Source organism: Aythya marila (assembly GCF_965140915.1).
Source record: "Aythya marila genome assembly, chromosome: 11".
NCBI lineage: Eukaryota > Metazoa > Chordata > Aves > Anseriformes > Anatidae > Aythya > Aythya marila.
Window position 1 is genome coordinate 4527724 of NC_139052.1, and position 25220 is coordinate 4552943.

Sequence of the window (25220 nt, forward strand, 5' to 3'; positions counted from 1 at the left end):
TAATGACCTAGTCCACTGAAAACATCTTCAGTGACATCTTATGTTTCTAGTAAACTTATTGCTGGAGAAAAAGAAATCAGTCATTGTATTTCATCTTAAGAAATGTCTCCCCCTGCCTCCAAGCCTTAATGACTGTTAGAAAGCAAATACTTTCCTGGTACATTTTAATTGCTTTTTCCTCAGTAGAAACACAAGTATGTGTAAATACACTGATAAACATTCCTAGCTGGCAAGCAGTTTTTGATTCTCTCACTATTACATGACTGTTTCCCTGTAACTTAAAATACCAGGTAGTGTTGTGTTTAGGGGTTTTAGTTTGCTTTTTTCATAAACCCGTAACTTCTATACAATATACCCTTTTTTGCTTTTCTTGCACTTGAATAACTAGGGAATTAAAATTTGTCTGTCAATCTGCAAATGGGTTAGAATGAAAAATATATTTTTTCAAGGTAGTTGAACTATCAGTTCTTACGCTGTTTATTTCTTGATATTTCTTTTAGGAGCTGATTCACTTGGAGGAACGATTGGGCAATGTGAATCGTGGAGCAACACAGGGAACTATAGAAAGATGCACATATCCCCATAAGTACAAAAAGGTGAGGATTTTTTAAACTGTGGGCTGTTATATTTTCCCTAAAATGTAGTAACGTTTGTATTTAGCTTAAATCTGCAGAAGTGTTGATCTCAAAGAGTGCGTGTTTACCCTGTCTTGCAATTTCAGGGATTGTAAGCAAAGCATACAATACCGCTTCCTTCATGAGGGCAATACAAAAAATGTGGTTTCTAAATAGAGATCTGTTGTAATGTGATAAGCAAAGTTTTGGTATTCATATGTTTCTGACACACAAACAGGTCAAAGCTTAGCCTTATTTATTTTGTAGTGAATGCTTGCACATACAGATATCACCTTAAGATAAGGGTGATGAAGAGTATCCCTGGTCTTCGCAGACTAAAAACTAGAAACAGGAAAATGTTCTTTCACAGACCAAGGGAAAAGGGAAAACAAATACCTTTCAAGTTTAATGGGCCAAAATGTTTAACTGTGTAGTTTTGACAAGATTCAGAGCCAAATTCATATGGACAGTTCTGCTTGGGATGCTTGGTAGGTCTGATTAGTCCCACACTTCTCATTGGCACCATAGACCCACTATGAGGTATTAATCCGCTTCTCCACCTAGATTTCCATTTCATTCTGTGTTTCTTTTCCAGATCAGTCAGAATAATGTTCTTTCGGTTGTTAGCTGATAACTTTACTGTGGTTTTGAACTGTGCATTTTGCATTGAAAACTGTATTTTATAGAATACTTTAAGCAATGAGCGGGACAGGGAAGTAAGTGTTGTAAATGTAGATGGGGAGAAGAATGGGACAGCTGAAATTTTCAAGGTGGCTTCTTCAGTATTCAGAATAGTTAAGTACTTAATAGTGGAAATATGCCTTCTCTCCTAAATGCCTCTGTTTGGGTAAGAAAGGAAATGGTAGGTTAAAATTTTGTTTCTTCCTGCATCCCAGCAGTGGCACTCAGATGCCATCTTCAGCCACATTATTAAATAACTTGTCCAGCAATTATGAATAGCCATGTGAGCAATGAAATAGCTATTGGTAATAACTAAATAGTCAACAGGCTTCAGGGATGACTCATCAGGTACAGTAAGACTTCATTTGGAGTTGAGTTGTAATAATTTGTTCACAACATTTACCAGCTTGATACTTAAAATGTTAACCTTCACCCTGCTCACACTAGGAAGACAGTCAAGTTTTGAGTCTGGTACAGAATTTCCACGACTTCTGTTCTCTCTCAATTGGTTTATTATACCATTATATAGAATCCCATCCACACTTATGTAGTGTTCTTTATCATTTGATAAAGAGTGACTTTAAGATACTGTGTGTATATTTCTTGCCTCGTTGTGAATGAAATGAAGATACTTGCATATAAGCCACAAATGAAGGGACTGGTTGCAACAATACTAAATACATATATTAACAGTCCAGTCACAAGAATTAATTAAAGTTGAACTATCTTGTGATTTTTTTTTTTGCTACAAGTGATAATTCTTCATTTGGTTCAAGCACATTTGAATAAGTAATACTTAAGAATATGGAATGTTTTAAAAGAAATGTGTGTTGAACTTGTATTAAAAACAGATTTTACTCAGTTTGTCAATAATGTCGTCTCTACTAATAAGGTAACAACTGATTGGTTCTCACAGAGGAAACTGCACTGCAAGCAAGATGGGGAGGAAGGAACGGAAGAAGACACAGAGGAAAAGTGTACCATCTGCTTATCTATATTAGAGGAAGGTGAAGATGTCAGGTAAATAGTACCACTGAATATCATAATACTGTGCTAATATTCTGGATTTGAGACCATACTTGGATATGTTATGCTACTCTTTGCAACACTACCATGTTTAACTTTTACGACTAATCATTATCTGTCCTTATAACCATTGTATAAAACAAGCTTTAATGGAAAGCACTTATTGTTCATTCTGTGTTGTCTTTGGGTAGGATGTAGGTTCTCTTCTTATGGTCTTCCTTAAGTTGACTGTCTATCTTTTAACAAAAGATGATGATGATAACATTATATATAAAAAAAAAAGTTAGGGTATGGATGATAGTGCTTCATTCAAATCATACTGTGCTCTCTGCACAGTATCTTGCGTAAGGAATTAACCAGGTGAATTCCAGATTAATTTCAACTTATCTGGAGTAATAATGCTATTTAAGCTGTGTAACAGGTTTAAATTGTTGTAACACATTAGGAGCAACCTGGTACTTAACTTCATTTCCTGTTCTTGGAACTAGACAAAATGCAGGTCAACTGGAAAGGCTAGTAAAACTTGTGGAAAAACATACACATACAAAAAATAGTGAGGTCTGCATAGCCATTGAAAAAACGGCAATGTTGATGTGAAAATGCTATGTTAATGCTAATGCACTTTTTCTGTTTTGATGACAGGCGACTTCCATGTATGCACCTTTTCCACCAAGTATGTGTAGATCAGTGGCTGATTACTAACAAGAAGTGCCCCATTTGCAGAGTGGACATTGAGGCTCAACTGCCTAGTGAAAGTTGACACCACTTTCCAGAACTATGGTCCTCCTTCTCGCTCCCTCTCATCCTTCCTGGTACTGCAGTCAACCAAAGATGGCATGACTTACCTGCGCAGATTTGGAAGCATTGAACCTAGAGTGCTGGCTCTGCTATATGGTACAACTAATGCTAGACCTACAGTTTATGTAGAAGACAGTTGAGTTTCAGTATATTTATAAAACTTTTTTTTTTTTAGGTTTTACATCTTTCTTTTGATTCATTACTGTATTTTTGCATGGTTCCTTGTATTGCATTTGTTTGCACATATTATGGGCTTTGTGACCCCAAACTTGCAGGCAAGATTAGCTGCTTTAGTAAGTAGAACTGTGTGGTCTCTTTTTTTGGTTTGTTTTACATAGTATCGAGCTTTGAAAGTATGATTTTCACTCATTACTAACCTCGGATTCCTTAATTTAATCAATCATATATTTTAGTTTAATGTATAAAGATCATCTAGAAGAGGATAATATTATGTATTGAGACATTCCTTAATTAGGAAAAAATGGCTGCTGTATATTTACAATATCAGTTTTGAGTCAAATAACATCCTTAAATAGTGGGAACAGAATACGAACTATATTCAGTTTGACTGATACATATAGCATACTCATCACCAGTTTGTCTGATCAGATTTTTGTGTTTGTTTGAAGATTTCAGCACAATGCAGATGTATTTGAATGTCAATATTAAACATTTAGACTGCTGTTCAGATTGTATTTATCATTTTCTTCCTATGTCTAGAAATTTGAATCCCTAACTTAATATTTGCTGCTGTGAAACAGCTCTCTAGTGAACACTAAATGTTGATTTCAGTTAGCTGGATTGTAGATACTTGCAAATTGAAAGAATTATTAGGGAAATGGAAAAATAGCTTAGAATCTTTGTTTGGTCTTCTGCTAACTTAAGTTGAAGTATCTGTGCACATCAAGGTTGTTTGTTTTCTAATATAAAAACCATTCAATCAGGATTTAGAGCTGCAGGGTTTTTTTTTTTTTTTTGGTGTTTTTTGACACATACACATGCATTCGTAGAACTTCTAAAGGTTCCAGGCTTGTCTTGGGATTTTTATTAGTTTTAAAGTTAATAAAATTAGCAAAATTCAGCTGTCTCTTGTTTTATTTTTCATTAGTAAATTGAAAGCCTGTAAATTTCTGTAGAAACTGAGACACAAATTGTGGTTGCCTAGTTTTGCCTTGATCATAGATTCCCTCTATAAATTACCAACAGTCCATCACTGATTGAAATATTTTCTATAGTTGAGATTTGCTGCATAATATAGTGTATAGAATTAAGTTATAATGTACTAACATTTCGCCTTTGGAGGAAGTTTTAATCCACATCAGGTCTCAAGTTGCTCATAAACATTGTCTCACATATAATAGATTATAGTTTATTTAAATGTGCTCAAACAGTTGCTGAAAATTGCGAAAACATTGAGACAGTATTACTGTCACATTGGAAAAGATGTTCCTAGGGGATCATATATGAACATGTCAATAAGCTTGCATTAAGCTACCTGCTTTGTAAGTGGATTGAATAATAAATACCTTCAGTTTCTCTTGTCTTTGTCTTTCATAATCAGATTAAGTGTAAAACAGTTTACAGTAAACCTAGAAAACAATGTTATGTTTACACTAAAAAAGTGATCCATTTATAAATATTACCTTATCTAATTTAATGCCTGTTTTTTGTCTGGTTAAAGCTGCTTCCCCCTTTTTTTTTGTCCTCTAATCTGTTAGGAGTAGCATTTCCCAACGCAGTGTCTATTGCTGGCAACAGACTTAACACCTCTGGCACTGAGGCATTAAGTGGGGAGAATTTTTTTTCCAGCATGTGTGTTAAATCAACGTTCTCAAGCTTAATTGCATTGCTAAAACTGAACTTAAAACCACTTTGTGTTTGTACAATGGGGAATATGGGAGAGAGGTAACATGATTTGATTGCTTCAAAACCTGGCATGGTTTTATGCTAAACCTTCTTGAATATTATGGCTATGGGAAACTGAAAGTGAGTGTGAAATTGAAGCTGCATTTTTTTTTTTTTTTTTAATTAAAAAAAAAAAGTTACTGGGAAGGACTGAACAGTAAACACTTCCTATTCTTCAGTGACTGTTGAAAAGGAGGGAAGTTAGTTGACCACTGATGCTTGAAGTTTGACAATAATCACTTTTAAAAAGTTTCCAAGAAGGTACTTGAGAGACTTGGGGCAAAAAAAACAACAACACAACAACCAGGGCCTGTGAAATAAGTGAGACCCTGGGTATGTGATGTAATCTCTTTTGGATTTCTTAGAAGACAAAGAAGCACAGGTTTGTGGGATTATTTTTAGGGATTCTCTTATGCACCTAGTCTGGGTGCCTGGTACTAGAGGTATTTTAGTGGCCCATGCGTTGACTTGTTTTATAACTGCTACTGATATTGTCTTGCTCTTAAATGTATGCATAACATTGTAATGTGATGTTGAACACTTAGGTATTTGCCAGGAATCAGTGTTCTGATCTGATATGCTATTGCAGGGGCTACTAAAGCTGCAGCCTATTTCTATTCCAGAAAGTTGTGACTTAACCATAATTTAAAGGAAAGAAAATGAGTAGGCTTTTTGATTTTGAAAATTTCCACCACTTACTGTGCTTTACATGCTTAGATGCATTGCCTTAAGTTTTCTGCAGCATCTTTGACTTTGAAGATAAGATTCTCAACAGTATGCATTAAATTACTTTTCATATAAAGTTCCATTGTCAAAAGAAATCCTTTTGTATGCAATAAATAAAATGTTAGACTGGTATCATTCAAGACCTGTTTCTTATGCAAGTTTTTTTCCTTCTGCCGTCCTTACTTTGCTTTTGTAAGTCTTGATCTGTAAAAATTCTTTTGTGTATGTGTATTCTCACAGGTACTGACAAGGAAAAATAGTCTCAGTGAAGGATCAACCAACACTTAGCAGCAGTTCAGTGTGATAATAAATAGTGTCATTTATCTGAAGTTTAGGAATTCAAGGAGACTGATCTTACAAAGGCTATCAAATTGTTAATGTGCGCTTGTGAATAAACAAAGCCAGTCAGTTTGGGGAGATTGTTAGGCAATTGTAAGTAGATTTTTCTGTCTTGTTTTAGGCAACTACTCTAGTATCAAAATTCTTGAATCTCAGGAGCATGATACAAAATATATTTAAGAAAACTGAAATTGCATCCTAAATACATACATCTATTAGTGCTCTTTGCAATTCAGGTGATTTGTGCTAGTTACATCTTCAGTGTGTACAGGCTCCAAATTTACGGTTTTGGAGGCTTTTACTGAATCTTCAGTACTGTTATGTTTTAAAATACCACAAGCAAGGTAAGATTTACATTTATTTAAAATAAATAAATAAAAATAAACAAAACCCTCAATGGAATAGAACATCGTTTAAAGTGGGAAGGTGAAGTAAGGATTTGGTGGCAACAGCACTTGAGCACTCTTGTTTGGTGTGGAGGGTTTTTTGTTTTTAGTTTACTTGCAGTGGAAAATGCACGAGCCACGCCCCAGTGCTTGCTTTAGTAAGCGGTAATAAAAACCTTTGCATGATTTTTTGGCTCTTTCTTTAGAGAGAGGGGGTGGGGGTAGGGGAGCCCTCCCCGGATCGCTTTCCCTGCAGCGCCCTCCCTTGCTGTCCTATTTCCACTCGTTGCTTTTGCTTTTTTTGTTTGAGCTCTGACGGGGAGGGGGGGGCTGAGGCTGAGGCGGGCCCTGCCTCCCCTCAGGGCTCCCACCCGCCACTGCGCATGCGCCGTCCGCGCACGGTATGGCGGGGGCAGCGCGCGGCGCCTGGGCCCCACCCCTCAGCGCCGGCGGGGCGCGAGCCCCGCCCCCCGGAATTGCCGGACGCGATTGAAACCGTTTCCTCCTCGGGCGGGGCCCCTAGGGGCGGGCCAATGGAGCGCGTGCATCGTACGAAGCTGCCCAATAGGAGCGCGGGAGAGAGTTTAAAGGGGAGCGGCGGCGGCGCGAGGCAGCAGTTGGGGGTCTCCGTCTGTGGCAGCGGCGCGGCGGCGGCGGCGGCAGCAGCAGCAGCAGCAGCAGCAGCCTCCCCCATCGCCGAGCCATGGCCGTAACGCGCCGCGCAGCCGTGAGTGACGGGGGGCGGCCGGGCCCCGCTGGGCAGCTGGGCGAGGCGCTGGGAGAGCTCCCGGCACCTGCCCGAGCGCGGGGCCCGCGGGCGGTGGGTGGGCGGCCGGGCAGGGCCTCGCCCTGAGGCCGGGTAGGGCCGGGGGCGCCCAGCGCCGCGTGCACGCGGGGGGCTGGGGGGGGCCCTGAGGGGAGCGGGGGCCGGGGGGGAGTCCCTGAGGCGCTGGGTGCTGCTCCCGGGGGCACGGGGCCGGGCGCCTGCCCTGGCGGCTCCTCGGCCCGCAACTGGGCCCGGCCTCACGCTGCTGGCGGGGGGTGGGGTGTGGGGGGGTTGGGGGGTGTGTGTGGGGGGGTTGGGGGGGGGAGATCCCGGCTGCCCAACTACGAGGTGAGGGAAGGAAACAAAAAAACCGCAACTTTTTTTTTTTTTTTTTTTTTTTTCTGGGATAATTCTGCAAGGGTTAAAAACTTCAGTAGCAGCTCTTGAAAAGTAGCGTTTGTTTGGTGTTGTGTTTCTTTTTTGTTCTTTTTCCTTTCCCCACGGCAAACACCGGCCGTTTATCTCCATGTATATAAGGATTTTCGTTACGTGGCTTGGAATTTGGGGAACGGTTGGACCAGACGATCTTGGAGGTCTTTTCCAACCTTTAGAATTCTGTGGACAAAAAGCGCCTTGCTCATCTGCATGGAAATGCTGCTCTGGTTACTGGGTGGGGAAACACGGTAGATAGCTAGGGGGCGGGTAAGAGCTCTACCTTGTGACATGGAATTAAAAGGCTGTAAGGAAGAATGAGATGGGCTGTGCTTTTCATGGTACTCTCTTCAATCCGTGTGCTTGAGATTTCTTCCTGGAGCCCACGTGAATGTGTAGGAAATAAAAACTACGACCTTTAGTAGTAGATGGCATACGTAGAGGTATACCAGTACAGTGGTGGCAAGTGCTGTAAACGTCGTCGGGTATCTGAAAACTAAATGAAGTTAGTCTCTGACTTTTAAACTGAATTTTTACTTTTTTAGATCACCATGGGGGTGGAGAATGCTGTGACTGAACTTAATGGTAAAGCCAAAACCCAAGTGACTGCTAAAAGAGCTGCTTTGGAAGAAATAGGAAACAAAGTTACAACAAGAGGAACGCGTGCAGCTAAGGTAAAGTAACATTTGAAATCTACTGATAAGGAAAAGATGCATAGCTAGCTCTGTACTAATAATTATTGATTTCACTGTAGAAAACAGACTGCTTCAAACCATCCGCAAAGCCCAGTAAGATGACGAATACAATCATACAGCCTAAACGTCCTGCTGCTGTGAAACAAGTGTTCAAAGAAACTACTGTTCCAAAGGTAGGAAGTTATGATGCTAACGTGCTTCTTAATCTCAGCTCTGTAAGTGAGAGTGCTAACATCAAATTTTATTTGTAGATGTATCCTGTTTCCATAATGGAAAAGCAAACCCTTTGTACTGAGGTTTTGGTTCAATACATGTGCTTAAAGGCTAATATTAAAGCAACAGAATTAGTTGTTGAAGTACTGCAGGGTGATGCCTACAGATTTCTCTTTCAGTGGGCGATTACTAAAAGGTCTACTGATTCTGGCTGGCTGGCATGTGGGTGAAAGTTTGCCACACTAAAGTGCAGCTTCTTCTTCAACTTTTATCTTAAGAAATTGTTACATTAGTAACTTGAAAAACGTGGGGATAAAGGAACATTGCCGCTTTGTGGTTATGTAAGCACTGACCTGTTCCTTAGGTTCTGTCTCCTGTCCCTATGGATGTATCTATGCAAGAAGAGGATTTGTGCCAAGCTTTCTCTGATGTGTTGCTCAACAATGTAGAAGACATCGATGCTGAGGACTGTGGGAATCCCCAGCTCTGTAGTGACTACGTAAAGGATATCTATCTGTATCTGAGACAGCTTGAGGTATGACATACTGAATCTGTGCTGCTGCAGCGTAGTGTTTATCTTGTTGCTCACGCAGCTCTTTCTCCAACAGCTGCAGCAGTCGGTGCGCCCACATTACCTTGACGGGAAGACGATCAATGGGCGTATGCGTGCAATTTTAGTTGACTGGCTTGTCCAGGTCCACTCAAGATTCCAGCTTCTGCAGGAAACACTGTACATGTGTGTTGCGATTATGGACCGTTTCTTACAAGTAAGTCTGCAATGTTTGTCAACATGTTTGGATTACACGATTTGCTCACTGACTGGGGATTAGTCAGACTTGTTAGTGTCACCGATAAGCACCAGCCTCAGGCAACGGGGAGATGAACAGCTTGTTCTTCTATCCAGTATGCAAACATTATGGATGGAGGCCTGCAAGCTTGGTAAGAGAGCTTGCTGATGGAGTGAGTCCTCTGTTGGTGTGATGGCCCTGTTCTTGTGACATAACAGAATCTTGAGGGTTATGGTGCTGGAGAGAAAACTTTTACTCCATTATGTGTAAAATGAACATTAAAGTTAACACCCCTGGATATGATAATGAGCATAATGAGGTACATGCTAAACATATTATTACTGTAGTACTAAACTCTTCACCCAAATCGTGCTAAACATCACACCTGAGATGGAACAGTTAAAGAAAAAGTTTGTGTTAGGGGGAAAAAAAGTTATAGTGACAAAGAAAGGAAAGCTTAGGGAAGAAAAAAGAAATTGGAAAGGTAGAGGAGGCAGTTGATGGACTGGGCTCCTTCTCCTCTGCCAGGACAGGGACACCTTGTTAAGCTCTGTGCCTTCACCTTTTGGTGAGGGATAGATTTTTGCTAGCACTATTATATGTTAGTGCTATTGCAGTAAGTGTATTTATTCAACGGCGTTTCTAAATCTGTTATATCTGTCACCTTATTAAATACATTCAACTTTGAGGAACTCTCTCAGTGAAAGCCCTTGGCAGGGCTGTGAAACAGGCAAACATTGACTCTGTTCACTTTAATGCGACACTAAAATTGGAGTAGTCAGCAGGATTGCCATGGGTAAACTGCTGCAAAAATCTAAGTGCGCACCATCCAAAGCAGGAATAGAAGAGAAACTAGGGACAGAAATTAGGGAACTTAAAATGCTATTGGTCTCAGCTGAAAGGCGAGGAAAAACAACTAGAGGAAGTATTTGATCTCTTACTAAATCATGCTATGCTTGGTCTCTGCTAAACAAATCTGCAAATTGATACACTGTGCAAATCCTGAGACGTGGGATGGACATTGGTATGGTAATGATACTAACAATTGGTGGGATCTTACAATCTTACCCCAGAACCAGTACTTACATGACCATTAATCAGAACTGGAGTTGTAAATGATAGTGATAACGATGTTCATACCACAGTATGAACCATCCAATGGTCTCTAGCTGAATTAGCAACGTTGCAGAAAAAGTACAAGACAATAACTATCCTTTTAAAGGAGTTCGATTAATCCTAAAAAGTCTGCTGCTCTTCATGTTAGAGTTCTGTAACACAACATCTTAACTCCAAAGTTGTGATTCTCTGAGCTTGTAATTACTTCTGACTCAAAAGTAGAAAATTTCTTTTATGTCTTTAAGAATAAACGCATACTGGCATTTAAACCGATGAATTTGAATCTGTGTGTCTAGAGTTTGATATTTTGGGTCTTACTTTTCAAATTCTTATATTGCAGACTTATTCAGTATCTCGTAAGAGACTTCAGTTGGTAGGTGTAACAGCGCTGCTTCTAGCTTCAAAATATGAAGAGATGTTCTCTCCTGATGTAGCAGACTTTGTTTACATTACTGACAACGCTTACACTGGTGCTGAAGTTAGAGAAATGGAGATGACAATACTTAAAGAGTTGAACTTTGATTTGGGGCGGCCTCTTCCACTTCATTTCTTAAGAAGAGCATCAAAAGCTGGAGAGGTGGGTACTTGTCCTTACTGAACCTAGAAGCTTGCCTTATTGCCTAGAACCTTCCTGTGTATATATCATAGAATGGTTGAGATTGGAAGGGAGCTTTGGAAGTCATTTGGTCCAACCCCCATGCTCAAGCAGGGACATTTAGAGCTGCTTACCCAGGACTACATCCAGGCAGCTTCTGAAGATCCTCAGGAAGGGAGAGTCCATAACCTCTGGGCAATGTGTTCCAGTTCCGTCACATGCACTGTAAAGAAGTGCTTCCTGCTGTTCAGACGGAACCTGTTGTGTTCCAGTTTGTGCCCATTGCCTCTCCTCTGGCATTTGGCACTGCTGACCCTGTCCCCATCCTCATTGCACCCTCCCTTCAGGTATTGATATATGATGATATGAACACCCCTGACAGTCAAGATGGTGTAAAGATGGTAACGCTTTGGGTGTTGTTATCTTGCTTGCTTTGTGCTGTGTCAAGGAATGTTCAGTTATGAAACTGCAGGCAGAGGAATAAGACCTCACACTGTGGCAGCCAGCAGTGGTTTCATGTTTGTATTTACTGGGGCCTGTGTTCAGTCTTAATTGCAGTGAGTTTACTGTTACAGTAAACTGAACGCACCTAGAGCAGAGCCCCAGCTTTCAGAGTAGCCTCTTGTCTGGTAATCACGGTGTTCCTCATAAAAGGCAAGCAATATCAGTTCTTCGTGATTCTTGGATGCAAATGCTGTATTATCTTAAGAATCAAAAGGTAAGCTTTCTGTTTGAGCTGAGCCTTCACTATTAGGAGGCTCTTACACTTAAGTAATCTGCCCACACTTGAAGTGGGCTTCATTTACTTTAACAGACCACTAAGTAGTTCTTGAAGTTAGCTGATGCCTTAATGAAGATCTACTTAATGTATATTTTTCCCCACCTAGTAGTGTATTACAGAGGGAGCACTTGTAGCCCTTAGCTGGGTACAGCAGTGCCTGATGCTGCCATTTTTCTGTTAAAATCTCTCACTTGTCTATGTCTAAATGCCAAATGGCTGCTAGACTGCACTGGTTTGGAATTCTGAAGTAACTGCTAATTAATATGGTCCTTAGGCCTTATAAAGATCTTCTTGGCAAAACAAGATTAGTCAACTTATTAATTAATTAAAAGAATAAACAACCCTGAAGTATCTTGATGAGGCGAAGTGAAACTTTGTGTCTTAACGAACTCTCAATCTGATAGGCTGATGCTGAGCAACATACACTAGCAAAATACCTGATGGAATTGACATTGATAGACTATGACATGGTACACCATCATCCTTCAGAGATTGCAGCAGCTGCGCTATGCTTGTCTCAAAAGATTCTGGGACAGAACAAATGGGTAAGTATTTTAATCAAACACATTGTGAGTTTTTTTTCCTCCAGTCAATGGAATTAAACTGTTAAAACCACTACTGAAGGAAATTGTGTTTACATCAGTAATAATGTGGGGGATCAAATGACATTAGGACAGGCTGATGCAAAGCTGAAGGTAGAATATGGAACATACCGTTAAAACCAAAACTGACTTTTTTTCTATATGAACACCACTATACAATGGTTTCCTATGAAAGTGTTGAGTTACAGAAGACTACACTCTAAGTAGCTCAGGTAGGATAATGAAGCTATGGACTGAGAATAGTAAATTGTAAATCAGCTACTGGTTACTCTTGCAAGGGTTGTTTCTTTTGTCTTCCATGCATTACGAAAGCATGATTCTTGGTATTTATGTGTCCAGATTTCACTGCACACTAGATATGATTCTGAATTTGTCTTCTAAACTGACAGTACTACAACTTCTAGTACTCAAAGTTAGTAGTTGAAGCCTGGGGTGCTGGCTACCTGAAGTGATTGTGCCGTAAGCAGAATCCCCACTTTGTAAATCTTAAATTTCTTACTGTTACACGGTAGGGTACAAAGCAGCAGTACTACACTGGGTATGCAGAAGACAGTCTTGTGATGACTATGAAGCATATGGCCAAGAATGTGGTTAAAGTAAATGGGAACTTAACAAAATACACTGTAAGTATAAATACTTAAACTTTCTTATGTTTTAGTAATACCTTTGCTGCATATTGTGACTCCTTAGATAAATGTTCTGTGTATGTTACCTTAAAGCGTAAGCTATTTAGACAAGCCTGTGAAAAAATATTCCATCAGTACTAACAATTACAAAACATTTAAAGTAAAACTGTGCTCTTGCTATTTTGTGTTGGTTCACTTCTAACCTTACTTTTATTTTCAAAGCAGAATAATTGAACAAAGTAAGGGTTGTGTGTGTAGATCTTCTGTAACATTATTCCTCTGCCTCTGCAGGCTATAAAGAACAAGTATGCGAGTAGCAAACTCCTGAGGATCAGCACAATCTCTCAACTGAACGGCAAGACAATCAAGGACCTAGCATCATCACTCTTATGATAACCCTAGACATGTATCTGATGATATGCACTTTGTCCTTAGTTGTCTATTGAGATAAAGCTACTGGTCTTTGTAAATAGCATTCTAGCCTTACCACAGACGTTTCAGACCCTCCGAAGGTGAAATTTTAAACTTGCTTTGTAATACAACTGTATGCTCAGAAATAAAGCTCTTCTCTTTTAAAAAAAACAAAACCATAAAAAAAAAAAAGAACAGTAACGCCTCTCTGCAACTGTGAATCTTTTAAGGGCAATATCTAGAAATACCTGCAATTTGCTGAATTAGGACATTGGACAAAGTAGGTGACTGATACAATGTGCAGTTAGATACGTGTATTTTCTGCGGTTGTTCAGTATCTTTTGGCTTTGCATTTAGCAATTTGTTCACACTTTTAAAGAGCAGGACTTTCCTTGGTATACATTATGGGGTAGTGAATACGGTGTTTATTTCAGTGCCATGTCCCAAAGAAGTCTTCAAGAACTTGTTTTTTTGTAGTTTGTTGACTTACAGCCTCCTACTTTTCCCAGCTTTAACAGATGCAGCCTTGTAAGGCTTTGTGTTCAGGCAACGGAGTGAAGATAAGACAATGTGTTGTCTATCTTTGTACGCCTAAACAGAGAGCTGAGGCAGGAAACTCCTCTGTGATGCCAGACTACTCTGTGCACTGGTTGTAGATGTAGAACTACAGGGATCAGACCTTTGTATCAGTTTGCCTCTTAAAACCTACTCTACGTCTTAAAAACAAAAAAAATAGCTTCTCATTGCCTGTTCTTTTTCCCCTTTTTATTTTTTTTCAGTAAACCTCAATACCTGAGAGAATACAATACACTTACAATATCTGATTTCCTTTGTTATTCTTTTATTCTAATAAGCACAGGTATTTACTTGTATGCTCAGAGGAATATAAGCACGTAAGTACTGCAGCTCTTCTGCCTCACTTCATTTATGCTTATTAACTTAGTACTATGTGTTTAATGGTGACCTTCAAACTGCTGGTCTGTAAATTATGCTGAACTCCATGAGTGTGTGGGCTCTGATGTAGAAGGCAAGTCCCCAGTACTACAGAACTGTGCCTAGGCCTCAATGCCATCCATGCCTGTGGGAGGTTGAAGCTGCAGACTTTTATCTTTATGGCAAGAGATTTCTCTCCCATGGAATAAGTAAAGTCTAGCACTTAATGCAAATAGGTATTTTTGAAGGAGCCAAATCTCTTAATGGAGATGGAGTTTGTGTTCCTAAATGAAGCTTAGGAGGGACAGGATTCAACACCTTAAAACAGAAAAAGCTCAGAGGAAAAAGTGTAGTGCATAGCTCTTTATCTGGGTAGAGTGAAAACAAGCTGAGTTAGAGCACAGTAGAGGATTTTTTTTTTGAAACAAGTGGTTAAGAAACGTTGCTATATATATATATATCTGAAAACAAACTGCACAGAGACCTGTTGAGCTAACTGCTGCTTGTTTTATTTTATGGAGGTTCACAAGGCAAAGCAATGAATGCTGATAACTGTATGGCAAGCAACAGTCACTCTCAATGGTGTGGGAGGCAATTAGACTTAAGCAGTAACACTTGCTTTACCATTTAAAAGGAGTAGTGCATATCTGTAAGTACCTGGCATAAAAATTCTAGTAGAACTACTTTATGGTAAGAACAGTGGAATACTATGTTATACATTCATACATGTTTCTACCATATTCAATTTTTATATACAGTATAGGATTTGTTTCTATAAATGTACAGCTGTGCATAAAGACATTTCTTATAACAGGTAGAGCATTAAACAGAATTCCAACATGGGCCAGCCATATTCCAATATAAATCTTGAAGGCAACATTGTTTAGCATACAGTACTACATAGTTTTGTTTAAACTTTTTTGTAGTGCCTGTTGGGAGTCCCTAAATAGATCAGTAAATGCAAACCAATTCTATTACATCTCTGTACAGAATTATTTAAATATACCATCGCAGTAGATTTTTAGATGGTAATATCCCAAATGACCCTAACTTTTAAACACGTAGCAGCATACTTAACATGTTCCCCAGAATGATCTGCATTAGAGGAAATGTGCATTTAACATAATCTTCATCAGATAATTAAAAAGATTACTGATATTCAACTAAAGGCACTTATTAAATACACCTTAAAGTCCCTGGTCCCAGACTGCAAAGCACCTTTCTGTTTCAGAACAATGACAGGTTTGAGTATTTTCACTTGCTAGGTGTTAACCAGGTTTTAAATATAATAAATAATTAGTCAGTATGTCCATTGCCATACGTTTCTGAGACAAATATCAAAGTCTCTGCTGTGGATAAGTTTCTTGTTCCTTGTATACAACTTTACTGGTGAAAAATGCTGAGAATAGCAGATCTCAGGAGAACAGTGTCCTGAAGGTAAGGGAAAACATCTTCAAACATCATTAGCTTCATAGCATTTTCTTGCCTAACAGTCTTTTATATCTTAGTGACATAATTGTTAGGAAACAGACCTTGTTTCCCTCGTAGTCTTCCTGTCCACCAACCAGAAGGATCTGTGACAAAGAAAGTAAAGTAAGGATAGAGGTTTTGTATACCTTATTGTATACTTTCTGAGGCAAGCCCACCAAGCTGTTCTACTTCTGACAGCCTTCTCACGAAGGATAATGATAAATGATTTGGAGAACTGAATTTGCTAATCACAGCAACTTCAGGTTAGGTTGCTTTGGATGAAATCAAAGAGTTGGAGCTGGATTTACTTGGTTCTTGTGGATTAGGCTAACTTTCAGTCAGAACCTGGATAGTTACACTCTAAATTGACAGATCTACAGTAGCAAATAAAGTGAATAGCTTTCAACTGTCAACTCTGATATTTTAAAGTGCATAGGTGTGACTGTTGTGGATGTCTCTGCTCTCTGAACTATCACAGAAATTTGCAAGCTGTATCAGGGAAGATAACTTGGGGGTAACTCCAAAAACAGTTCTTAACTATTAGTAACAAAAGCTTTTTTCTATGTTTCTACGTACCTTCTTTGATTATATCGATCACGTCGTTGGCATTAAAGCTAAGTTCATCTGTGTCCTGAGCATCGTATGCATACAGTGCCCTGCACTGTGGTACCTGAGGCTTAGGTTTTGGCTGTGGTTTAGGCCTTCCTCCAGCTGGTGGGGGCCGGTTTGTGGTCTGCCTGCGAACACTTAAGAGAGGATGGAAGGGCAATGTTAATGTGTTTCAAAGTTTGTTATGACTTGAACCTAAGCTTTATCAACCCATCCCGATGAACAGATTGTAAAGAATATCATAGAAAAGGGGAAAATAGCTCTTAAATTTCACACCAATTAAATATAGGCATATAAGACTCTTCCACATGAAAGGGTTAAGAGTTGCTGTTTACTTCCTACTGAAAATGGATGAACGAGTACTTCCAAACAGTAGTTTAAATACATAGGTGAAGATAGTGCTCAGACCAGAACGTAAATAAATGGGCACATGCAGCTCATGCATATCTTTGCAACTACGTGGCTTAGTCTAGCTCCTTCTGTGCTCCCATTTCAGCAGGAATTTAATTTCCAGTAATAAAAACAAAGTTCTAGCTCACGGGTTTGCTACTTTACCATTCTTGTGACTAAGCTTTAAGAGAGACTGTCCTAAGTTGTCTCAGATTCCAGGACCGTCTACGGACTTGTTCTGTTATAGTCAACTCTGAAGCAGCAGGGGAGATGCTGCACAAAGTCTGTCACAGCTATGACCACTCCAAAGATTAGGAAAAGGAAAGGGAAGAAATGTGTTTTGCCAGCTCATCAGCTAATAAAGGCTGGAAGAAAGAACAGGTATTAGATGCAATATGTCATTTTAGTTGTTCATTGCACTTCCTATTTTAAAAGCTGTGATGGAGGAGTGGGGGTGGGGGAGCTGAACTGTGATAATGATATGTGATACCAGGACAATGCAACATAGCTCTTGCAGAAGATGTTTGTAGTTACTTATAATAAGTCCTACACTTCATTTTTGTCAGTGAGCTACATCACAGAATAAGCTGGGGTTGTCTTAAAGCGTGGCTTAGCATTTTGGGACTAAATTTTTCAAGTGGAGGGAGGATTGTTCTCCTGTTGTTAGGCTGCTGATTTGCTTGGGATACAATACAGTGTGTAGCCTAGACCAACTAGATAGATGTGGAAATATGTTAAGCATAAGTCTCACAGAAGTAACAGCTTTTCTGGGCCTACAGCAGAACAAGAACATCTTAAATGAAATGTCTTGATGGTGAGAGCACGGTGGGTTTTTGTTTGCCTTTTTTATTTGGACTTGTATTAGATTGTTAGTAATCACTAGAAATTAAAGATGTGTTAATACAGAAACCTTGTTAAAGATAAAACTTAACTTGGTAAAAATACTACCCTTAAAATGACATCAATAACAGCTGTGGTCTTAAAATAGTAAATTCATAACTCCTCATAATGTCTTGTGTACAGCTACACTAGAGGAAAAACTGAAAAAAAATCTGGAAGCCACTGCTGAATTATGGCAATACCACTTCATTTTAGTAAATTAAGGACCTCAACACTTAGGAGGAAAAGCCTTGCAAATGTCACTTGTGTATTTCTTTTGTTCTTTTGCTTTTTGGGATATTGGTTTTTCATAGTAGCTGAATGTATCACAGAAACTTACAGATAGTCCCGTCGAAATGTCTGGCTGTGCCACTGAACAGGTTCAGCTGAAAGGAAGACCAGGAAGAACCCCTCAGGTGCCCTTTCTGAACTCTGGCATATCTGCTGCCTCCATTCCTTTGTGAGCCTGTCTCTCTTTTTTTTCTTGTTTTTAGACTATTTTTGGACTGACTGGGGGAGTGGTTATCGGTGAGAAATGATACGCTAGCTTGGTGAGATAGTTTGGACCAGTTGTGTCCCTAATTGTGCTGGCCAAGAGTGCAGGCAGTAAGAAGTGCGGTGATGAAAAGGATCAGAACTTGCATTGCTGTCTGTACTGGATCTTGAGGTATTGGTATCAGGGAAATTAAAGCCTGAACTGTGTTGGTGCCTTGTCATACTTCACTGCACAGGTTTCAGTGCAGCAACCCATGTGCACTAATCAGCGTAGTTCCCATGCAATGGCAAGGCTTTGAGGTTGCTGCCAGTCCCCAGGACTATATACAGGATTAGAAAAACTAGGAAGAGAGCTGCCAGGTAAACTATTTCTTTAATATGTCTTCTGCTGGAAGATGAGCTACACCTGACGTGTACCTTAGCCTTTCTGCTGGAGTGGTAAGACACACTTGTATTTGTCCAGGCTCTCTAAAAAAATTGAATATACTGCCCCTTGCAGCAGGAACAAAAAGCCAGGCAGAGCAGAACTCTGCTGTGCAGCGCGCTGTGTGGTCATAGCAAGTGCCAGCAAAAATGCTCTCACCTCCAGAGTCAGGCCTGCTCCTGCTGACTGCGGCTGGCTTCAGCCTCCCCCGGCTGCCAGCAGGGTGCGTGCACACGCCTCAAGCACAACGGGGCACAGCCGGCCTGCGGACCAGCACCACTACTGGGCAACAAGGGGGCTGGCCTCTGCTGGAGTTGTTCCCAGAACTGCAGCTTTTTGACTTATTTTTAATAGACTTGCTGTTTTCCCTCAGGACACTACTGTATTCTTATAACGGACCATTTGACAGTGTTGCACCGTGCTTTTTCTGCTTGGAAACTAGATTATAAAATGGCTCTGGAAACGCCTACTGAAATATGGCTCAGTAATGATTAGTACTGGTAGGGAGAACAAGGCTGTATTATTACTATTATGGCAGTTACAAATTGTGCTCAGAGTTGGGTATTATTAGCATTAACACATTGAATACAAAGTATCCGAATAAATCTTTCTTCCTGTAGGTTTTACCACTGTATATTCACTCCAACAATACCCCAACACTTTCCAAAGCTGTAATGCAATGCCCACCTGAAATTATTATTTGGCTGTATTCTCCTCAGTGTGCAGCACCTCCTAACATTTTTGACCAAAATACTTCTTCCCCAAGCTGCATTTTACTGTATTTCAAAATGTGGAACAAACTATTTGGTGAAGTTGTGGGGTTTACTACATAGCCAGCAACCTGTGTATTGGAATGTTAAAGCCTAAATGTGACTTAGCTGTTTTTTTGTTTGTTTGTTTGTTTGTTTTGTTGCTGTTTGTTTGTTTTTAGAATAAGAACAATAAAAATCAATCCTCGCTCTCTCCAACATCCTCTTCCTTCCTTGTTTTCTTCAGAATTGAGCAGTCTCTCATTGGTGGCTTCTTATAGAAAACTGACATTCATAAAATCAGAGAGGTGGATGGCAGATCCATACTTGTTCTAGTTGCAATTACTGCTGTAGCTGTTGGTGGGTTTAATTGCTGTTGTGTTTTTTTTCCTACCTGTCTCAAGCATACACTGATATTAGTGCAAGCTAGGGCAGACAGTGAAGATGTCTGAGGTACTTTTTTATTCTTGGTGAACTATTTTAAATGGCAATTACAAAAAGTAGAAACTGTGATATATATACTAATGATCCTTATAAACTGATGACTGAAAGAGATGGGTGTGTTGGTGTATACCCAGAGCATTAGGAACTATATAGTATGATGCAACTGATGTTTTTAATCCTATGCGATAGCGTGACTAACATTACCTCATTAGGTACTTGGTAGGTGCTACATTTCACAATAATAAATTTTACTCGCAATTGTCTGGTAGAAATCATAGTGGTTTACCCTGCATATGGCTTAGTTTTTGTTGCTGTTATGTGAACTACTCTCAAGACAAAATAAGAATCTAACATTAGCAAAACACCTTTGCTTGTTGTATGTCAATTTAATGAACTTCACTATTTTAAGGCATTGAAGATGGAAGCATGCTTAAAGGTGTTAGCATATGCTGAGGGTTTTGAAATTGTCAAAATTAGTAGTGCCTACAAATGCTCAGAATATGCTTGCAACTTTTGTGATTAGCATGTGGCTGATAGTTCCCAAGAAACAGCACATCTACTTTTTATTATCCCTAAACTAGAAGGGAAAGAAGGCCTACTGTATTTTAATATCCTTAAGCAGAAGGCACCATGCAAGCTTAAGATATTTAATTGGAACTGGTTTACCTTCATTCCTAAAGGCCTATAACCTGTTAAGGAGCATGTGTTTTAAAATCCTATGGAAGGCGAGTTCTCTGAGAGCTGCTTAATGGCCTAAGCTGGTCATCCACGATAACTTAATCAGCCATGAACAGTTTGTGTATTTACAGAACTATTTACAGAAATTAATGTAGAAACTTACCCGGCTGCTCCTTGGTCAGGTACTTTCAGAAAATCCAGGCTTTCTGGTTGCTGTGAAATCTTGCCCGATCCTCCTGACAGTTGCCGTGGTAAAGTTGGTCGTGTCATATTTGTATACAGATTTCTCTGATTGGCTGGGACTTGGGGATGTGGTACAAACTGTGAAGGATTTATTACTCCATTTTGCTGATGTCCTGGAAGTAAATAAAGAATGAACACATCCAGTCCAAACTATGGATATGTATGCAGGCACACATGAAAAGCAGACACAAACACATGGATACACAGATGTACATATGTGCAAATGCACAAATACATAAAATGCACATAAGTATGCCTGTGCATACAGACACATGAATGTGAACGTGCACACATACAGACATACATGTGTGCATGTACACTGGTCTAGCTTCCTGTAAGTGTACATGTACCTTAAAAAACGATGTGACTGAATGGATGAGTGAATGAATGAAAAAAGTCTGCTCACCTTTTAAACGTGCTGTTTCAATGCCTATGGGTCAACACAGCAACTACTTAACTTCAGTAGTTACATTTATCCTGCCTGAACACTGCAGCGTAATTTTACTGCTCTGTGATTATCTACTTCAGTACCACAGTAAAGTCAGCCCAGTGTCTTGCTGAACACAGAATCAGATTCTTTTAGTTAGGACTCTGTGACATGTCTGCTCAGCAGCTGTCATGAGCGCTGGGGCTATATTATGACAAAAGGCTGAATTGCAATTATGTTTTGTCTATGCTTTTGACTTGAATGCAAAGAAAATCTACATCCAAACTTGCCTTATTGTAAGGCAAGTTTGAGCTAGGTCTACAGTCATAAGACTCCTTTAATTTATTTTTTTGGTCTCTTTTTTTCCTGTAGCTGTGAAAGTGCTGAAATTTTGAAAATACAAATGAAAGCAGCCCTCCCTTGCTTTTTTTTAATTCATTCTGTACAAGTATTTACTGTCTGTGTCCACAAACTGGTTAATTTCTTTAACTACAATAATTTGCCACTTTGCTAGAATATATGCAGTTCTTGTTGATCATGCAGGCCTTTGTCTGAGTCATATGGCTATGAGTTGTTTTTTTCAATAGGATTGGGAGTTGGCATTTGGTAACCAAGACTGGTTGCACACTCGACTTACAGTCTTATCATTGTGCTTCTCAAAAAAACAGCAGCTGACTGCAAGAGAACCTTTTGTTTAAATAAATAATTGAAAAAAACACTCTGGGAATGTAGAAAAAAGAACTACTTGGGAAGTTGTAGGTCAATGGGATATTGTTCTTTCCTCTGAGTTCACAGGCTAAATTAATCATATCGCTCAAGGGCAGATGTGAAACACCCTAATTACATCAATCCCATACAGAAAAAAAAGCCATGCAACTTGCTGGCAGAGCTCATAGGGCTCAGCATTCAGTACACATGAAAGTTATCTAACGGGGTAGGACAATGAGACATAAATTGCATTCTGTTTTTTATGGCCCTGAAAGCAGTTTCATTACAAAGTGTTGGCTATATCCTGATTAATGTGTGTATTTTTCCCTAAAAAGGACGATAGAGAGGCTATGGGGTTAGTTTTAAGATTCAGTATCTTCTCCTCAGCGACTGAGCATGCCAGCATCCCTAACAACCAAGCTGTCTCTGGTGGAATACCAGTTTGATGATGATTCCCACTAATCTCCCAATGACACACTTCAAAAATGTCTGCAGTGTATGTTTAATTTAAGACAGCAAAATTTTAATATCCTCTTAATATTTGTTTTTTATGGAAAAAAAAAAAAAAAAAAACACAGATGAAAAGAAAAAAGTGAAAGCCTAAATTTTGAGTTTTGTTTTAAACTTGAGGCTAAGAAAACTTACCGGGAGGAGGAGGCGCAGCTCTCATAGGATAAGTCTGAGTTTGAGACCTGTTAGAATACCCTCTAGTTTGCGTAACATTACGTCTAGTAGGACCTGAAAGAATCAGCAACATTTTGTTACCCTTTTTTGATTACATTAATTAGGTAAGGTTATGGCCACCAGGCCCCTCTGTGTTCAGAGAGGCTGATCTTAGGAGTAATCAATTTAATGTGCGGTGTTGGCCATGTTCTGCTAAAGCTTTAGGTGCAACAAGGATGCCTTTGGCATATTCTCCCTTTTGTGATCCAGTTCAGCCGTAGGATTCAAGGTAGAGATGTCTCAAGACAATTTACTGCAGTGAATTGAGCCTTAAGGACTATTAGCTTTAGGGACTAGTTTTAGAAATCAAGTTTTAGATACCAAGAAATCCCCCCCCCCCATTTTATTGCACTGTCCTGTTTGATAGGAAAACAACAGGAAAACAATTTAGCAGTATGCTTCCAGGTCTAGTTAAAATATAGGTGTTTTACTTTGAGAAGAGATTTATTTTCTTCCTTCTTTTATCCTATAAGATAGCTGTGCCAAAAAAAAAACTTTCCCTATTCTCCCCATAGAATCCTCTAAGAGGTAGAAGCTTCACAGAAAGGATTTAATATGGCAAAAAGGTAAACACCTTTAGAGACTATTTTTTACAGACAATACTATTTAGAGCTCAGTCTTCGGTGACGTACAAAGGTCATGTCCTTTCTGCATCAGCATGACTGTAAGAACTGCACGAGCTCTGAGTAGACTGAAACACTCGGCTTCAAAATGCTTGGCTAATTGTGCTTGCTGCTTGTACTATGGCATGTAAGTTAACACCCTTATTTATTTTGCCACAAGGAGAACCTCAGACACTTCAGAAGCATTTGGTATATAGGGAAATAAAAACTTAGAAAAATTTATTAAATTTCAGAAAGACTATAAAACAGTAGGGAAATTTGCTGCATCAGTGGGACCCATAACTTGGATCTTCTTTTCAGTGTAACAGAGAAACAATGAAAATGCTGATGCGAGAGAGGCAAGGAGGGAAAGCGGGAGTCATTCATTTCTAAAGGAAAATCATACATACGGGAATTCTTTGGTAGCCCTGGTCCAATGCTGATCTGCAGCACTTTATTGCTTGGCTTGAGAATGGCTATATCTCCTTGGCCTTGCATAAATTGCACTTGTCGAGAACCACTACTGCTCCAGGGCCCCCAGCTCTCTTTTTTCAGCTTTACTTCAAGCCTAATATAAGCACATGAAAACAAGAAGAAAAAAAAAAAAAAAAAAAAACAAACACCAAAGAATTTACATGTCAAACCAGGACAATATCACTTGGCAGCAGATAACTTAGAGATATAAAAATAAAAAGCTTAGATTGAGAATCTCTATTCAATGCGTGAATAATGATATAAAGCACCTAATTAATTTTTATTTTTTTTTTACATGTTCTACTTAACTGATCTTTTGGCTTTCATAATACAGGAAGGAAGTTTAAGACACTCTGGAGAGGATAAGAAGATACACGAGGTTTGAGGAAAAACATACAAGGGTCTAAGCAACAGACATGTCTACCATAAGACAGATTTCACTAGAAGACTCTACCAGTGCAAGCTAGCAAGTGCTCCATTCCTAAATGTTCTTCTGTATATGCCATTAGGTGCCCAATATGTGCTTAATGAGTGGGCCTTGTGCATATTTGGGGAGTGAACATTTTTTGCACACACTTTTCAATCTTTCTAATTATTTTCACATATATATGAACTATATAAATGACTATATATATATATACACACACACTCTTTCCAAGTATTTCCATACTATCTGTCTGCTTCTGCTCTCTAATGCAATCAGATATAAGCTAAGAAAATCACGGTTTGGGGCAAACCCAAGAAATATAACACACTACAACTGGCATGAACAAAAATTTTTATTCCTGGTACTGGATTATTAAAAATATTTATTCCTGGCTTTGAGTATAGGAGCATATGCTACAGGAGTGTTCCAAACTTCAGTTGTCCTCCTATACCCTTTCAAACTAAAATAAGACTCTCCTCTTAACTTTTATATTTCTTGCACTTCTTTTAAAGAAATGAACATACAAAAAATTCAAGGCCTGCTGCTGCTAATGTACTTCAAGGGTAGGAGTATTAACAAAAACAGTCGTTGGGATAGTTTCCAGCACGCCCTTACAGCTAAAACACACATCAAACATTCAGTAGCTTTTCAGGCTTGTTTATAAGGAATGTTCCCAAAATAATTTACAAGCTCCTCCAGGAATTATCGTCTCACCTGGCAGAAGAGACCTTATTTCAGATTATTATATTATGTCTCTGGAATTGTGTTCCAAATATCACAATGTTTCCACTGCTGGGTCAAGGTTAAGGAGTTTGAAGAGGATGTTCCCTTCTCATGAGAGGAAACAGCAGGCAGCAGAGAGATGGGAAAGCTTGCTCTATGGGTGCACATTAATTGTGCAGTGACTGGCCTGGCCCCTGCTGCACAGCCACAGCACTGACAGCACAAAGTTGAGCTGTGACAGGCCGAAGTTGCAGACCCTTGATCCTGCTGCACGTTCAGTAGAATGCAAGCAACTCCCCTACGCCCACAGACAGTGGAAAGT

General features: G+C 39.4%; 3 protein-coding genes across 11 annotated transcripts in view; 2 read left to right on the forward strand and 1 right to left on the reverse strand.

The window, feature by feature from the left end:
* The window catches only part of RNF111 (ring finger protein 111), a gene marked incomplete at its 5' end in the record, with an annotated part of 51731 nt that extends 45847 nt beyond the window's left edge, over window positions 1–5884 (forward strand). For 5 of the 8 annotated variants that reach the window (XM_082768671.1, XM_082768675.1, XM_082768672.1 and 2 more), the window contains 3 exons: window positions 501–596; window positions 2188–2315; window positions 2964–5884. In XM_082768671.1, coding sequence (XP_082624797.1) covers window positions 501–596; window positions 2188–2315; window positions 2964–3081 — 342 coding nt within the window. In that variant the 3' untranslated portion in view covers window positions 3082–5884. The remainder of the gene's footprint in view (window positions 1–500; window positions 597–2187; window positions 2316–2963) is intronic. The other 3 variants (XM_082768673.1, XM_082768677.1, XM_082768674.1) reach the window with 1 other exon arrangement.
* A 1186-nt stretch (window positions 5885–7070) lies between these two features.
* CCNB2 (cyclin B2) lies at window positions 7071–13696 on the forward strand. Its single transcript, XM_082769271.1, has 9 exons — window positions 7071–7202; window positions 8219–8347; window positions 8428–8541; window positions 8946–9116; window positions 9190–9348; window positions 10826–11062; window positions 12266–12406; window positions 12976–13086; window positions 13381–13696. The coding sequence occupies exons 1-9, from the start codon at window positions 7179–7181 to the stop codon at window positions 13480–13482; spliced, it is 1188 nt and encodes a 395-aa protein (XP_082625397.1). The 5' UTR covers window positions 7071–7178; the 3' UTR covers window positions 13483–13696.
* A 1233-nt stretch (window positions 13697–14929) lies between these two features.
* Window positions 14930–25220, reverse strand: part of MYO1E (myosin IE) — an 89374-nt gene continuing 79083 nt past the window's right edge. For both annotated transcript variants that reach the window (XM_082769269.1, XM_082769270.1), the window contains exons 24-28: window positions 23685–23842; window positions 22595–22687; window positions 20735–20927; window positions 16480–16649; window positions 14930–16007 (exon numbers count right to left, since the gene is read on the reverse strand). In XM_082769269.1, the coding sequence (XP_082625395.1) occupies window positions 15931–16007; window positions 16480–16649; window positions 20735–20927; window positions 22595–22687; window positions 23685–23842 (691 nt within the window). In that variant the 3' untranslated portion in view covers window positions 14930–15930. The remainder of the gene's footprint in view (window positions 16008–16479; window positions 16650–20734; window positions 20928–22594; window positions 22688–23684; window positions 23843–25220) is intronic.

What these genes read in the sequence shown, in the direction of transcription:
- CCNB2 (XM_082769271.1), top strand. Translation starts at nt 7,179, where the DNA reads ATGGCCGTAACGCGCCGCGCAGCC. An exon ending in GAGCATCAAAAGCTGGAGAG is followed by an intron (nt 11,063 to 12,265) that starts GTGGGTACTTGT and finishes TCAATCTGATAG; the next exon opens with GCTGATGCTGAGCAACATAC. An exon ending in TTCTGGGACAGAACAAATGG is followed by an intron (nt 12,407 to 12,975) that starts GTAAGTATTTTA and finishes GTTACACGGTAG; the next exon opens with GGTACAAAGCAGCAGTACTA.